The sequence below is a fragment of the Lontra canadensis genome, unplaced genomic scaffold (assembly GCF_010015895.1).
Source record: "Lontra canadensis isolate GAN:19392208 unplaced genomic scaffold, GSC_riverotter_1.0 scaffold12, whole genome shotgun sequence".
NCBI lineage: Eukaryota > Metazoa > Chordata > Mammalia > Carnivora > Mustelidae > Lontra > Lontra canadensis.
Genome location: NW_022631006.1, coordinates 11,577,394 through 11,590,758, shown reverse-complemented (window position 1 = coordinate 11,590,758; position 13,365 = coordinate 11,577,394). Strand labels below are relative to the sequence as shown.

Genomic DNA, 13,365 nt, shown 5'->3' with positions numbered 1-13,365 from the left:
TCTATCAAGTGTTTTAACACAGTTTCTGCACTTTCCAAGTAAGAATGAAAAAGTTGAGAGCCATGGATTTTTTTCCTTAATTAAAAATCACTCCCCTCTACGTCTAGTTTGCAACAATGATTTCTGAAAACATAAAGCAGGGACTATCTTAAAAGTTTTTCTTCCTCTCTTTTTACTTAATGTGAATTTTCAAATAGGTTAAGATGGCACACTTCCAGCTTCACAACCAAAGTTAATTAGGTCTTTCTAGGCTCATCATCAATAATTCGGGGGCGGGGGAGGGGGTCCTATGATGTTCCTCCCCCTGGAAACCTGGGCCTTATATGCCACATGTGTCTGAGAATGCATGTGATTCCTTTCAGCTGTTGTATGCTTCTTATCTTGATTAGATGCAGAGTTCTGGGGACCCTCAAAGCTACCATATAACTTGTCCCAACCTGGCCAGAAGACATTTTTAGTTTTTTTAATTCCAGGCCCATTCCAAACCAAGGGTATGCCCATTCCAAATCAATAAATCAATTCGTTCCGTTATTACAATAAGAAAATACACTTTCAGAGTAGGAGTTCTTTTGACAGAAAGCGAAACCAGAAATAATGTTGCAGGGACCCTGTCACAACCTAAAACTATTAGATTAAATACGTTTGCATTACAAATGGTTGGGGTTAAACTTTCATAAGAAATGAGCACTAAGACTTGAAAGACAGAGGGAGAGATGAAGGAAAAGAGGAAGGAATAAAAAAAGAAGGCAGTGGATAGATCCAGATGGGCTCAAACCCAACTCAGGGGTGAGATTAGCACCTCTCAAGAACAATAAAAAATACATGGATTTAATCAAACCCAAAGTGTAGGTTGGAACCTGAAAAGTGACATTTTGAAACTTAAGAAAGAAGTCTTCAGCACTGATTGAAGAAAAAGGAGACCAGCCCACCCTAGAGACCCTCTGTAGTACTCACACCACTGACTGAGCACCTGAACTTAGGGGCTTACATGGACACCCTTCCTTCCTGCAATGGTATTTGCTCCTTTTAAAGCTCTTAGAGGTGACAGCAGCCAGTTTTCACATGGCCTGATCACTCCTGACCAACCAGATCACTAACATTGGATCTTGCATGAAAAATATAAAAACAAACAAGAAACAAAAAGGAGTGAAGGACTCCAGCCCTCAGGACTACTCCTTCCAAACTCCATTTTCCCTTTCCCAGTTGTAACAAAATTGCTGCCTAAACGGCCCCAACTCAACAACATTCCCTGGCAGCTTTCCAGACATCCACCAGTAAATGAGAGTGCTGGCAAGAGGATGTGGGCAAGGCTAGACAACCAGTACAAAGTCATTCTTCATACAAAGGGATGTAGCTAAATTCTGGTTGCTCCCATTGTAGCCTATCACTCATATTAAAAAGCAAATTGAGATTGATTTCAGCTGGCCCAACTTGTTTGGACAATTAGGTTGTGGAAGAGGGGATTTTTTTTCTAAATTCTAAGAATTCGTTACCTTTTTCTTCTTGACCAATAATTTTAATTCTTAAAAATTTCAGAAGCTTAAATTTAATATCACCAGCAAAACCTACAAAAATATTGGGTGATAACAACCCTTAGAACTTATTCTAGTTTCTAACCAAAGACTCAATTTCTCAAGTCTTCAAAGTTGGTCACCAATAAAGAAATAAATAAATTAATTAATTAATTAAAAAATGTGTTTTCTGCAAAAACAACATGATACCCAGTCCCTGCCAAAAGGAATATAAGAAACAGGCTCATTTGGTCATTTTTATTGTCGCAAGCAGTGACTGACAGGGAGACAAATACAGCCTTGAACATGTTGGCTCACTCCTCCCTAGCCTCAAGGCTCATCTACTTCTGGCCTGACACCAAGGGTGTGGTTCTAGACAGGAACAGGCAGTAAGGCCAAAGTGTTCTGCCTAAGCTCTTGAAGGCCAAGCCCCAATTCAGACTTTCTCAAAGAGTGTGGTCCCACTGATTTAAGTACTAAATACAGACCCTGGACAAAACAAAATGGGTGGGGGGACAAAGCCAAAATACTTATTTTGTCTTCAGAAGTGCTCAGCCTCCCCTTTCTTAGGCTTGTTAGCGTCAAATACTTCCAAACTTCTATTCTTCCCTTTTCTAAAAAAGAGTGACTCCTTTCCTCTGAAGGGAGTACTGTATTCATTTCTGTATTCCATAACTTACCATAATGCTTACACAATAAATATTTGTTGGAGAGACAGCAAAAAAAATTCATATGGCTTTAAGAGAAGTACGGAAATGAGAGGGGAGCTAGAGTAGATCTAAGATGAATGAAAGAAGTGGGTATATTTCCATGGTAATAATGATAAAGAGGATTGGAAGGCCTAACAGCCTTGCCATCTTGGGAGGCTTAGGTTGACCTAACTCTAAAAAGATACAAATAGATCTGGAAACAAAAGTGAGAACCTTTAAAGTGCATTAGAAGCAACCAAATACGTACTCTAACCATAAAGCACAATAAGGAGTAGGGGAAAACTTAAGACCCTTCTACCTTTTCCTAATAGTATCCAAGAAGAATTAGAGGCAGTAAACAGTTTGACAATGGTTGAGAAGACAGTTTAGGAAAAATGGCATTTTCTCTCAGACAGTTGTTCACTGAAAATGTGACTTTGTGCTCTAAACATCTTAAATGGGAGATAAAACAAATGGGAAAAAATCATGTCAATAACAAAATAGAAATATAATCAAACTACCTTATTTACTTGTTTGCCCCCTGAAGAGAACAGACAAGAAAGCAGACAGCAAGTCACTCAGTTCACAATCACACAGAAATGTTCTAGGTCCATCCTAAACAAAATTCACAAGATATCATTCTCAACCTCCCTCAGCACTCTAAACTGAGTCCTCTGGGTTTGGGGTTAATTACCAACCTATCAACCTTCTTCAACTAGAGCATTATCTCAAAGTGGAAATCTATAGTTTATCATGAAAATGGAACTCAGTACCCAATGCTCCATCATTTTCCAGAGAAGCTGGCTTTATTTCTTTCGATGTATTATTATTAACAATATTTCTTTCTTTTTTTTTTAATATTTTATTTATTTATTTGACACCGAGAGAGAGAGAGATCACAAGTAGGCAGAGGAGCAGGCAGAGAGTGAGGGGGAAGCAGGCTCCCTGCAGAGCAGAGAGCCCGATGTGGGGCTCGATCCCAGGACCCCGAGACCATGACCTGAGCCGAAGGCAGCAGCTTAACCCACTGAGCCACCCAGGTGCCCCTATTAACAATATTTCTTGATTATCTGCATGGCAACTCTTTAATAAGACAAATTATCTGTTGAACAAGACATCATCATCATTGTCACAAGAGTTTCTCCAGTCAAGAGTTTCTCAGAGTTTAGAAGACTGCCCACTATTGTTGCTCTAATGATGTGATAAATATATATATTTTTTTTTCTTACAAAGAAGAGTATCACCTTTCTATTTTCTAAAGCCTCTTCATTCTTCAAACTTCAAGCTTCAGCCACACATCATTGCTATCATAATTGCCATATAAATGCTAGCAGTAAAGAGGGAAGTTATTAGTTGGGCTGTGCTTCTGTCCAGGTGAATGGGAAAGTGTCTAGTAAGTAAAAAGTCATAAGATGTTAATCAAGCCTTTTTTTTTTTAACCAAAAAGACATGCTTGTGTTTGTGTATTTAAATTACACACATGCTATTCTTTAGAAAGGACCACAAAATACACAAAGATTCCTGAAATAAAGAGTCAACCTTTCCCTGATTCAGAACTCAGTATTAAGAGTCATACAAAATATGTAAACTTGTCATAGGCTGCAAAAAAACAGATCCTAGTTCAGTCAGTAACAATATGCAACAGATTCTTAAACACATTTGGACAATTTACATCTAGGGCTTTCCCCAAGGCATAAAAATGTCCAGTTTATAAATGTATAATTGACAACTATCTCCAGTTACTTATTTATAAAAACCTTTTCTATCTGCATAAAACTTTAACATGAAAAATTGAGGCTCACTCTATTTTTATACTTGTTCTAATATCAGATCAAGTTTTTTTTTCTTACAAAATTTAACAATATATCAATTATTTCCTGATGTTTTCAATAAATGAAAATATTTATGCGACAATTTTTTAAATAAATAGGTTTACCTACCAAAACTCAAAACTATCTTGTGTGTACTCTCCTCTATTTGGCCAACTCTTCTATACTATCTTGTCAGGAATCCTGACATTCAAGATCACTGAGAACATTGCTGCTCTTTAAAAATATGATGTCATCTGAGTCCTGGATGGACTTGATCTCTGGTAATTAATTTTGTATCTTTAGATTCAGAGTATTCTTAAAATTTATTTCTTATCCTGATCCTATCTAAGTTGTCATGCTAATCCCCTCCCTCTCCAATGCTGCCTTTCTTGTAGTTTACAGCCTCTTAGGGCCTTCCATAGTATAGGCTTTGCCAGCAATCTTGGGTTCATGTTCTGGCTCCTTCACTTAGTCACCATGCGGCATTGGAAAAAGCATTCAATGTATCTGAGTCTCAGATTCCTCGCCCATTACCTGGGGGTAATAATCTCTTCATCTCAGATTTATAAGGATTTCATAAGATAATGTGTGCAGTTACTTAGCACAGTGCCTCATGTCAATCTCATGTTGAAGGCCTGAGAACTTTAGGACCTTTACCTAATTAAAGGCTTCTTTGGGAATGAGCACTTATTCAAGTCTGTCTTCTCTGCTGGGCTTGGGCTCTTTGAACGCAAGGCCTGAGTCTGACTTATCAACCACTGTATCTGCAGACTTAGCTAATACCTTGTCATTATGTTAAAGATACGTTTACTAAGTAAATGAACAGGTAGGTGACTGAGAGAATGAATAAAAGAAAAAAATGAATGAAAGCCCTAAAGAAGCCACTAGCAAGATGCTGTCCTTGGGTTTGGGTGCAAAGGTCGGAAGACAGGGATACTCACAAGGGATATCCTAAGGCCCTTGCCATCTCAGTTTTGAGGCTTAGTGTCCACAGTGGGGACTTCTCTAGGAATAGCACTGGGAAACTGAGGTCCTCAAATACTTAGAAGATGTACACTTATGACTGAAGAACAAAAAACTGTAGTTTGGTCCTAGAGAAAGTATTCTGGCCAAGACTCAGAAGAAAAACCACATGGTAACTAGAAGCAAAAATAATACCATACCCAGATTTGCCCAGAAGTCACAAGCTAAAAGATATACTTAGCCCAGACAGAGCATGGGAAAGGGCGTGCCTCACATTTCTGTCTCATCTATTAGACCATGCCACAGCTAGTCAGGGCATTTCCAAATGTACACAATGTTGATATCGTGCTTTTAGTTTAAACTAAAGGATGCAGTATGTGGCTTTAATTCCCATGACTCAAGGAAGTTTTTTCTAGTCCCCAGAGGAAAACCTAAAATCTACCGATACTCATTACGACAAAGGTATACAGAGAAGACTGGAAAAAAAAAAAAAAAAAAAAAAAAAGAGGGAGTAGGAAAAGAATGTAGTAAAAGGATCAAAAGAAACCAGATAATACATATGGAGATATTTTATAATCCTACACAGTTTGTACAGCATCTTGTCCCTAGGGGATGCTTAATAAATAGACTTCATAAGCTAATTAATATGGACAGAGGGATGGAAAGAGAAAAGATGAAGAATTACAGAAAACTAGACAATGCATGTACAGAGCTAACATAAGTAAACTAAAAAAAGACTGGAAGAGGAAGATGAAAACAGTAAGAAAGAATGCCAAAAGAGAGGAAAGGAAGGAAGGAAGGAAGGAAGGGAGGAAGGAAGGAAGGAAATGGTGGACTGGGTAAAGAAATGTGTGTGTACAGTGTATAATATGTGACTGCATGTGTCAGAGAGTCAGGGAAACGCTGAAAAGAACATGCCTAAACTAGGGCTTAAAAGCAAGAGCATCCGTGGGAAGAATTTAGTGTTTACTAAGTGTCCCATCTCTTTTAAGAATTTCCATACTGCATCTTACATCACCCTCTTGGGCTTTAAATTTGGCTGCTAACAGGGGAAATCTAATTTGTATATTGTATCTAATTCATTTCCCCTTAATCCCTCTATCCATTTCAAGATACTTTCTTGGAAACAGGAAATTATATTTAAACAAAATTAAACCTATAAAATACCATATTGCCTTAAACTTTAAGGTAGATTGAAATTCAACCCAAAGTTCAAGAATGAAAGAGTAAATTCAGCAAAAATCTGGTTCTTAGCCCAGAAGTATACCAGCCTTATGAATTTGGGATTATGTGTTTTCTGAGAAGTGACCACAGTTTAAGTATAAATGACTAAAAGAAAAAAAGAGAAGTCTGTGTTGTCTTTGAGAAAACAATTATATGACAGATTTATTGAGTTACCTATGCTCTGTGAAGCAAATTCAAGCCACATCTAGTAATAACTGTTAACACACTTTAAAAATAAATTGTATGACATATTTTAAAAGACTAGTTTATATATAAGCAAGTTTCTTAATCTTTCAGGATACTCCATCTGTGAGAAAGGAACTGTTTTAGGTGAGGAAATGTTTTCTGGCCTCAATCTGAGCAGCACCACTTGTATTGGCTTACATTTTGGGTTTCTGTGTTAAATTTTGTTTAAAAAGGATTCTGAAGAAAAGACATTATAAAACCACCACATCAGATGATCCCTCTCTCAGCCGCCTGTCTTCCAAGAGGAGGGGACCCAGCACTCTTGCTTTATCCTCCAAGTTCCCATCAGGAAGCTGCTGTCTCACCCCATCCTTCCACCCACCATTCCCAATCCCTTTACCTTGGGCCCCTCTTCCCTGTCTTTCTGGGGCCTGATGTTGATCCTGCCCTCTAATTTCTGGCATTTGCAACCATTTATTCATGCATTGAACAAGTATTTCTTGAGCACCTACTATACACTAGGCATTGTTCTAGGAACGTGTTATATATCAGTGAGCAAAACAAAGATCCCTGTGCAATTTGCATTGCAGCAAGTAGAGATGGACAATAGAAACTTGCTTAGAAAATAAGCAAGTTATGGAGTATGTCAGATAGTGATATCTGCTATGAGAAAAAGAAAAAGCTGAAAAGGGTAGAGGGGATTGAGAATAAGAGGAGTCATATTCTGACTAAGGAGGAGGATTTGTGGCCCCATTCCTGCAGTTGCATGTAAGAAATCAACCTTATTCCATCCTGGCCCTTGATACCCTATCTTGGCAGTGACCTACGATCAGAGTTCTTGGAGAGTATGGTAAAGACAGTGCTCAACAAATATACCTCCCTGTTATTTCCCAGCCTCCCTTGCAGTTAGGCCAGGCCCATGTGGCTCATGCTGGCTAGTGAAACGTGAGAGGAAGAAGAAGGTAAAAGTCAGCATGTCCCCTCATCTAGTCATTGCTTTAATGTGGTAACCTTAGAGGCCATTAGTCTAGGCACATGGGTCTAAGATGGAGAAGGCTGCCTGACCTAACATCAGAATGTGACATGAGCAAGAAATAACCTTCTACTGTTTACACAACTATTTCAGGGTTGGCTGAACTGAATCACAGTAGAGGCTCTCTGTGCCACTATCAAAGAAAGTGAACTAGGTAATTTCAACAATCATTTTCTGCCTTTTTATGGTAAAGAAAACCAAAAAGCATGAATTTTTACTCCTTCATAGGTTGATAGAGGACTAAACGTACAGTTCTGCCAAGAAAGAAATTAGTAATGGGAAATTATATTTAGGTTGCCCCTTTAGGACTTTGTAAATATTCTATGAAATATTTTAAGCTAGTATTTTGATTCATGAACACAGCTTACTTTTGTTGGATTCTTAGAACAGTAAAATTTCATTGAAAAAATTACTTAGTAGAAAATATTGTAATTTGTTTTACTCTAATCAAAATATTTCTTGGGCAATTCATAGTTTCCTGGCTATTCCCCTGACTTAAATCCCAAACTAGAGGAGTATTTTTTTCTATAAACATGTATTATAACAGCACTCATTTAATAGATTAAAATATTAACAGAATCCAGACAGAATTTATAGGTGAATGCAAAGTACAGGCAATATAAACTCTAAGCTGTGCATTGGGTAAATTTTATAATAAAAATTTTCCTGCACTTTAACTCATGTGATCATGCTAAGACCGTTGACCACATTTTTCTTTGGTGGATTCAAAAGAAAACATTTGGATGATAGTCTCAAACTCAAAGAGTCATTAACAAATAAAAGAAAGACCACCTGTACCCCAATGTTCATAGCAGCGATGGCCACAGTCACCAAACTGTGGAAAGAACCAAGATGCCCTTCAACGGATGAATGGATAAAGAAGATATGGTCCATATACACAGCGAAGTATTATGCCTCCATCAGAAAGGATGAATACCCAACTTTTGTATCAACATGGATGGGACTGGAAGAGATTATGCTGAGTGAAATAAGTCAAACAGAGAGAGCCAATCATATGGTTTCATTGGGAGATGGAGCAGAGAAGTGAATTGGGGGAAACTGGAGGGGGAGACAAACCATGAGACACTGTGGACTCTGAGAAACAAACTGAGGGTTTGGGGGCTGTGGGGGGCGGTGAGCCTGGTGGTGGGTATTATGGAGGGCACATATTGCATGGAGCACTGGGGGTGGTGCATAAACAATGAAATGTGGAACACTGAAAAAAATAATAAAACAAAATTTAAAAAAATAATAATCTATATGGAAATATTGATATTCAAGGCCAGACATACAAATGTGTAAAACTAGAGATCACTGAGCAATGGGAGGAAGACCCCGAAGATTCTCCCAAAGCTTGTCACGGTGCCTACAGTCCTGCCACTAGTGGTTCTTCCCTTTGACTTCTGAAGGATTTTGTTTCTCTGTGAGAGCTTTAACAGACAAGAAAAAGACCTAGCTGGAACAGAACAGGCAGAAATGGTTCCCCATGCTGAGAAGAAGGGACTGGGTTGAGAGGTGTGAAGATGGTGATGAGGAAACCATGGTCTAAAATAAAAAGTGACTGATTAATAAACTAGAATGTTCTTCCTGAATACTTTCTACATTTAAGACATTATGCCGGGCATTTTGCACGATACAGAAATACATGAGGCTGGATTATCGTCTTGGTGATGTCTGTAGTCTAGTATTTGGTCTTTGAAGATTTTGTTTATTTATTTGACAGAGATCACAGGTAGGCAGAGAGGCAGACAGAGAGGGGGAAGCAGACTCCCTGTTGAACAGAGAGCCCAATGTGGGTCTTGATCCCAGGACCCTGAGATCATGACCTGAGCCAAAGGCAGAGGCCCTAACCCACTGAGCCACCCAGGTGCCCCAGTATTTGGTCTTTGTTATGGAGCCAGAGAAGGGATGGATGGCTAGACCTAGTGTTAGAAATACAAGTGTGGCCTGTGTTCATGCTCAGCAAATTGCACAGGGCCCCAGGGAGGCCAAGGTCAGGCAAGGAAAGGGTACTGTGGGACTAGAGGAAATGAGATCTACCGAAGAGGGAACAAGGATGAAATGAACAATGAATTTTTAAAGCCACTATCCCCTTGGTAAACATTTTTACTCTTTAGCATGAGAAGAGATTACAGGCTTTGATGCCTGCAGAATTTTATGTCCTTCCACCAAATAAAAGGGAACATGAATTGGATTTCAGATAATTAGTTCTATTACTTTTGGGTTTTGAGGTTTTTGTTTTTCTGTTTTAAACACTTACCATCAAATTTTGCAAGTCTGCTAAAGTCTGCTCCAAGCTCTGAGGTAACTGATAGTGCATGGCGGACTTTAAGGTTTGTTTCCCTGTGAAATTAATTGACACGACATGAATTTTTATATGGAACAGCCCAACAGCATCTTACATAAAGTAATCAGGCGGGAGCAGCACATGCAAAATCCAACACAAGAGATTCAAGAAACGCCCTTCAAATGTCATTCACACCTCTCAGTCAAGTGGACTCGGTAAAGTGGACAGGGCTTTGCATGCTCCTAAGAGTTGGCATTCCACACATGGCACATCTGTATAACAACACAGTAATCTGTTTTATTTGAAAGAACAGAGGATACAATAAATATGGTTTCATTCGAATCCACTCAGACATCATGCATGAGTTACAAATCATATTAGGAATGGGAACACAGTTGCCAAATAAAGGAGGCCAGTATCACTCTGGAGTCTACTATCTACATAGGAATTTTAGTTGTAAAAGATGGTCATGGCTAATTTCACAGTAGCTGAAATTTAAATGGGAAAAGGAATACAGCTTTCTTTCTCATGGAGAATCAAGCCAAAAATCCTGTAAATCTGGGATCATACAACCAAACAGTAATTCGGCAGGTCACAGTGAGCTGGTCATCTACTTCCAGGCAGAACCACACATACATTGGATGGATGACCCGCTGTCATGATTCTATGGCCATTGCTCACATCTTGCATACAAGGGTTTGTCATGCCAGTTTTCTCACTGAGTTCAACCTAATTCTCTTCTACTGTAGCTTAACATCATCTGTCAGAGTTCTATCTTTTATGGAAGTGTTTAGCAGTGAGTTCATTCAGTCAACAAATACTGATTTGAATACATACCATAGTCACCCATGAGATTCAGTGCTGCCCCCACAAGGGTTACTGTTCTCTTGAGGGAAACAAGTGGTAGGTAAAAAGCAAATATCACCATTTGTAAGTACATGACAAACCATGAGATAACTGAATTTAGAGAACTGAGAAGCAGGTGCTCAAGGGGGCACTTAATTTAAATTTCCTGTAAATGAATTTCATGATGATGTTAAGATAACATGAAATCAATCCAAGGAATACCCTTTGGTTAAATAGCTTTCTCCTGGAAACACTAATTTGGATATATAATTGAAGTTAATTTGCTTAATAGTAATCTCATGGATCACTAATTGCCAAATCTTTCAGTTCCTAGGATGCAAAAATATGTAGGGGTTGAGATACTCAAGAAGAACTTCATAACTGAGGCAGAAACTGAGCTGGGCTTGATGGACAAGAGTGAGATAGTGGTGTTGAGGTTAAAAGACCAATGTATCCATTCATTTAAACAATTTTTTCAAATAATTGAAACATTCAGTGATCCCATCGAGGCCAGACAGCCCTCATTCCTTAACCCAGCTCTATACATCATGTCATTCAGCAAGGTTTATCATCATTTTAGGTTACTTCCTCAGGATTCTCTTCAATATCTCACTTCCATCTTCAGATGTGGAAAATTGAAGGAAAGCATAATCACACATAGGACTTACTGATTAAAAAAATTTGCCAAGACTTCTGATTAATATCTTGTGTCATGCCATACTCTTTCTTCCTTAACATGCTTCATTATCTTGACTTCAAACTTCAAAAAGATTTTCAGCATAAGAATACAAAAAATCCTGTGTACCCTTTACTCAGTTGCCCTTAATGGTAACATTTGCAAAACTGTATTACAATATCACAATATCACAACTGAAACTGACATAGTCAAGATGGGGAACATTTCCATCACAAGGATTTCTTAGGTTACCCCTTGTAGACACACCCACTTCCCAGCCCCTTCCAGCCCATCTTTAATTCCTGGTAACCACTGATCAGTGGTCCCTTTCTACAGTTTTGCCATTTCAAGAATGTTATATAAGTAGAATCATATAGTATGTGACCTTTAGGGATTGCCTTTTTTTACTCAACATAATTATCTGAAGATTTGTCCAGGTTTTTCTATGTATCAATATTTCATTATTTTTTTTTATTGCTCAATAGTGTTCCATGATATGGATAGCTTGTTTGACCTGTTAAAGGACATATAAGTATATTCTAATTTGTGGATGTCACATATAAGGCTGACATAAACATCTGCGTACAAGTTTTTGTGTAAACATAAGTCTTCATTTCTGTGGGATTAAATGCCCACGAGTGAAATTGCTGGGTTATCTGGTAGTTGTGTGTTTAGCTTTTTAAGAAACTGCCAACCTATTTTCCAGAGTGATGGTAGTATTTTACATTACCATCAGCAATGTGTGAGTGATACTGTTTCTCTACATCCTTGCCAGCATTTGGAGTTGTCACTATTTTTAAGTTTAGCTATTCTGATAGGTATGTATCTCCTCGTGGTTTGAATTTTAATGTCCCTAACAGCTAATGATTTTGAACTTTTTTTTTTTTACATGCTTATTTGCCATCTGCATGTCATGTCTGGTGAAATGTCCATATCATTTGTAAATTTTCTAATTGGATTGTGTTTTTAGGATTGAGTTTTGAGCAATTTTCATACATTCAAGATAAAAATCCTTTGTCAGATAAATGGTTTGTAAATATTTTCTCCTAGTCTATAACTTAATTTTTCATAATAGGGTCTTTTGTACAGCAACAATTTTTGAATGATTTGATGAAGTCTAGTTTATCAAATTACCCTGTTATGAATTGTGCTTTTTTGTGTCAAGTCTAAAAACTCTGACTAGCCCTAGATCTTGAAGATTTTCTCCTATGTTTTTCCCTAAAACTTTTATAGTTTTATGTTTTAAATTTGAATTCAATTTCCTTAATAGTTACAGGGCTATTCAGATTGTCTATTTCATATTGAATTAGTTGTGGTAGTTTGTTTTTTGATGACATGGTCTACTTCATTTAAGTTGTTAAATTTATGTGTATAAAGTTGCTTGTAGGATTTCCTTATCCTTCTGATATCTTAATGATCTGTCATAATATCCCCAGTTCATTCATGATATTGTTATTTTGTGTCTTTTTTCCTTTTTCAGTCTTCCTGAGGTTTATAAAGTTTATTGATGTTTTCAAAGAATCAACTCTTTGTTGTGTTAATTTTCCACTTCTTGTTTTTCGGTTTTCAAGTTCATTGATTTCTGCTCTTGTCTTTATCTCCTTCCTCCTGCTTGCTTTGGGTTTATGCTGTTATTTTCTAGGTTCTTGAGATGGAACATTGGAATATTTAAGACTCTTTTTCTTTCCAAGTATATACATCTAGTGTTATAAATTTCCCTCTCAGCACTATTTTAGGTTCTGCCCAAACCAAGGGTAGGATCACACATGTCACACTCCATTTGAATAGCCCAGTAGAACAATGATTTGGGAGGCAACAGTTAAAAACAGGGGCTTTTTTGTCAGACTATCAGGTATGAGTATTGGCTTCATTTTTGAGAAATTTGGAGTAAATTACTTAGTATCTCTAAGCCTTGTCGACTATACAATGGGGCTTATATACTACCTACATCAGAATTAAGTAATAAAATCCATCTAAAGAATGTAATAGTACTTTTAAAATGTAAACATCCAATAAATGTTTTTATGCCAGCCATATTGAATCCACTGAAACAGAACTGCTATGTTCTCTATAACTTAATTTTTCGATTAACATTAATTCAAAATTCCATTTCTCTCTTCTTTCTTCACCTTCATTTCA

The 13,365-nt window shown here is 37.6% G+C and overlaps 1 protein-coding gene across 7 annotated transcripts in view; it reads right to left on the bottom strand.

The window, feature by feature from the left end:
- ATP8B4 (ATPase phospholipid transporting 8B4 (putative)) overlaps nt 1-13,365 on the bottom strand; it is a 253,877-nt gene that overhangs the window by 105,776 nt on the left and 134,736 nt on the right. For all 7 annotated transcript variants that reach the window (XM_032856525.1, XM_032856521.1, XM_032856524.1 and 4 more), the window contains one exon: nt 9,678-9,760. In XM_032856525.1, the coding sequence (XP_032712416.1) occupies nt 9,678-9,760 (83 nt within the window). The remainder of the gene's footprint in view (nt 1-9,677; nt 9,761-13,365) is intronic.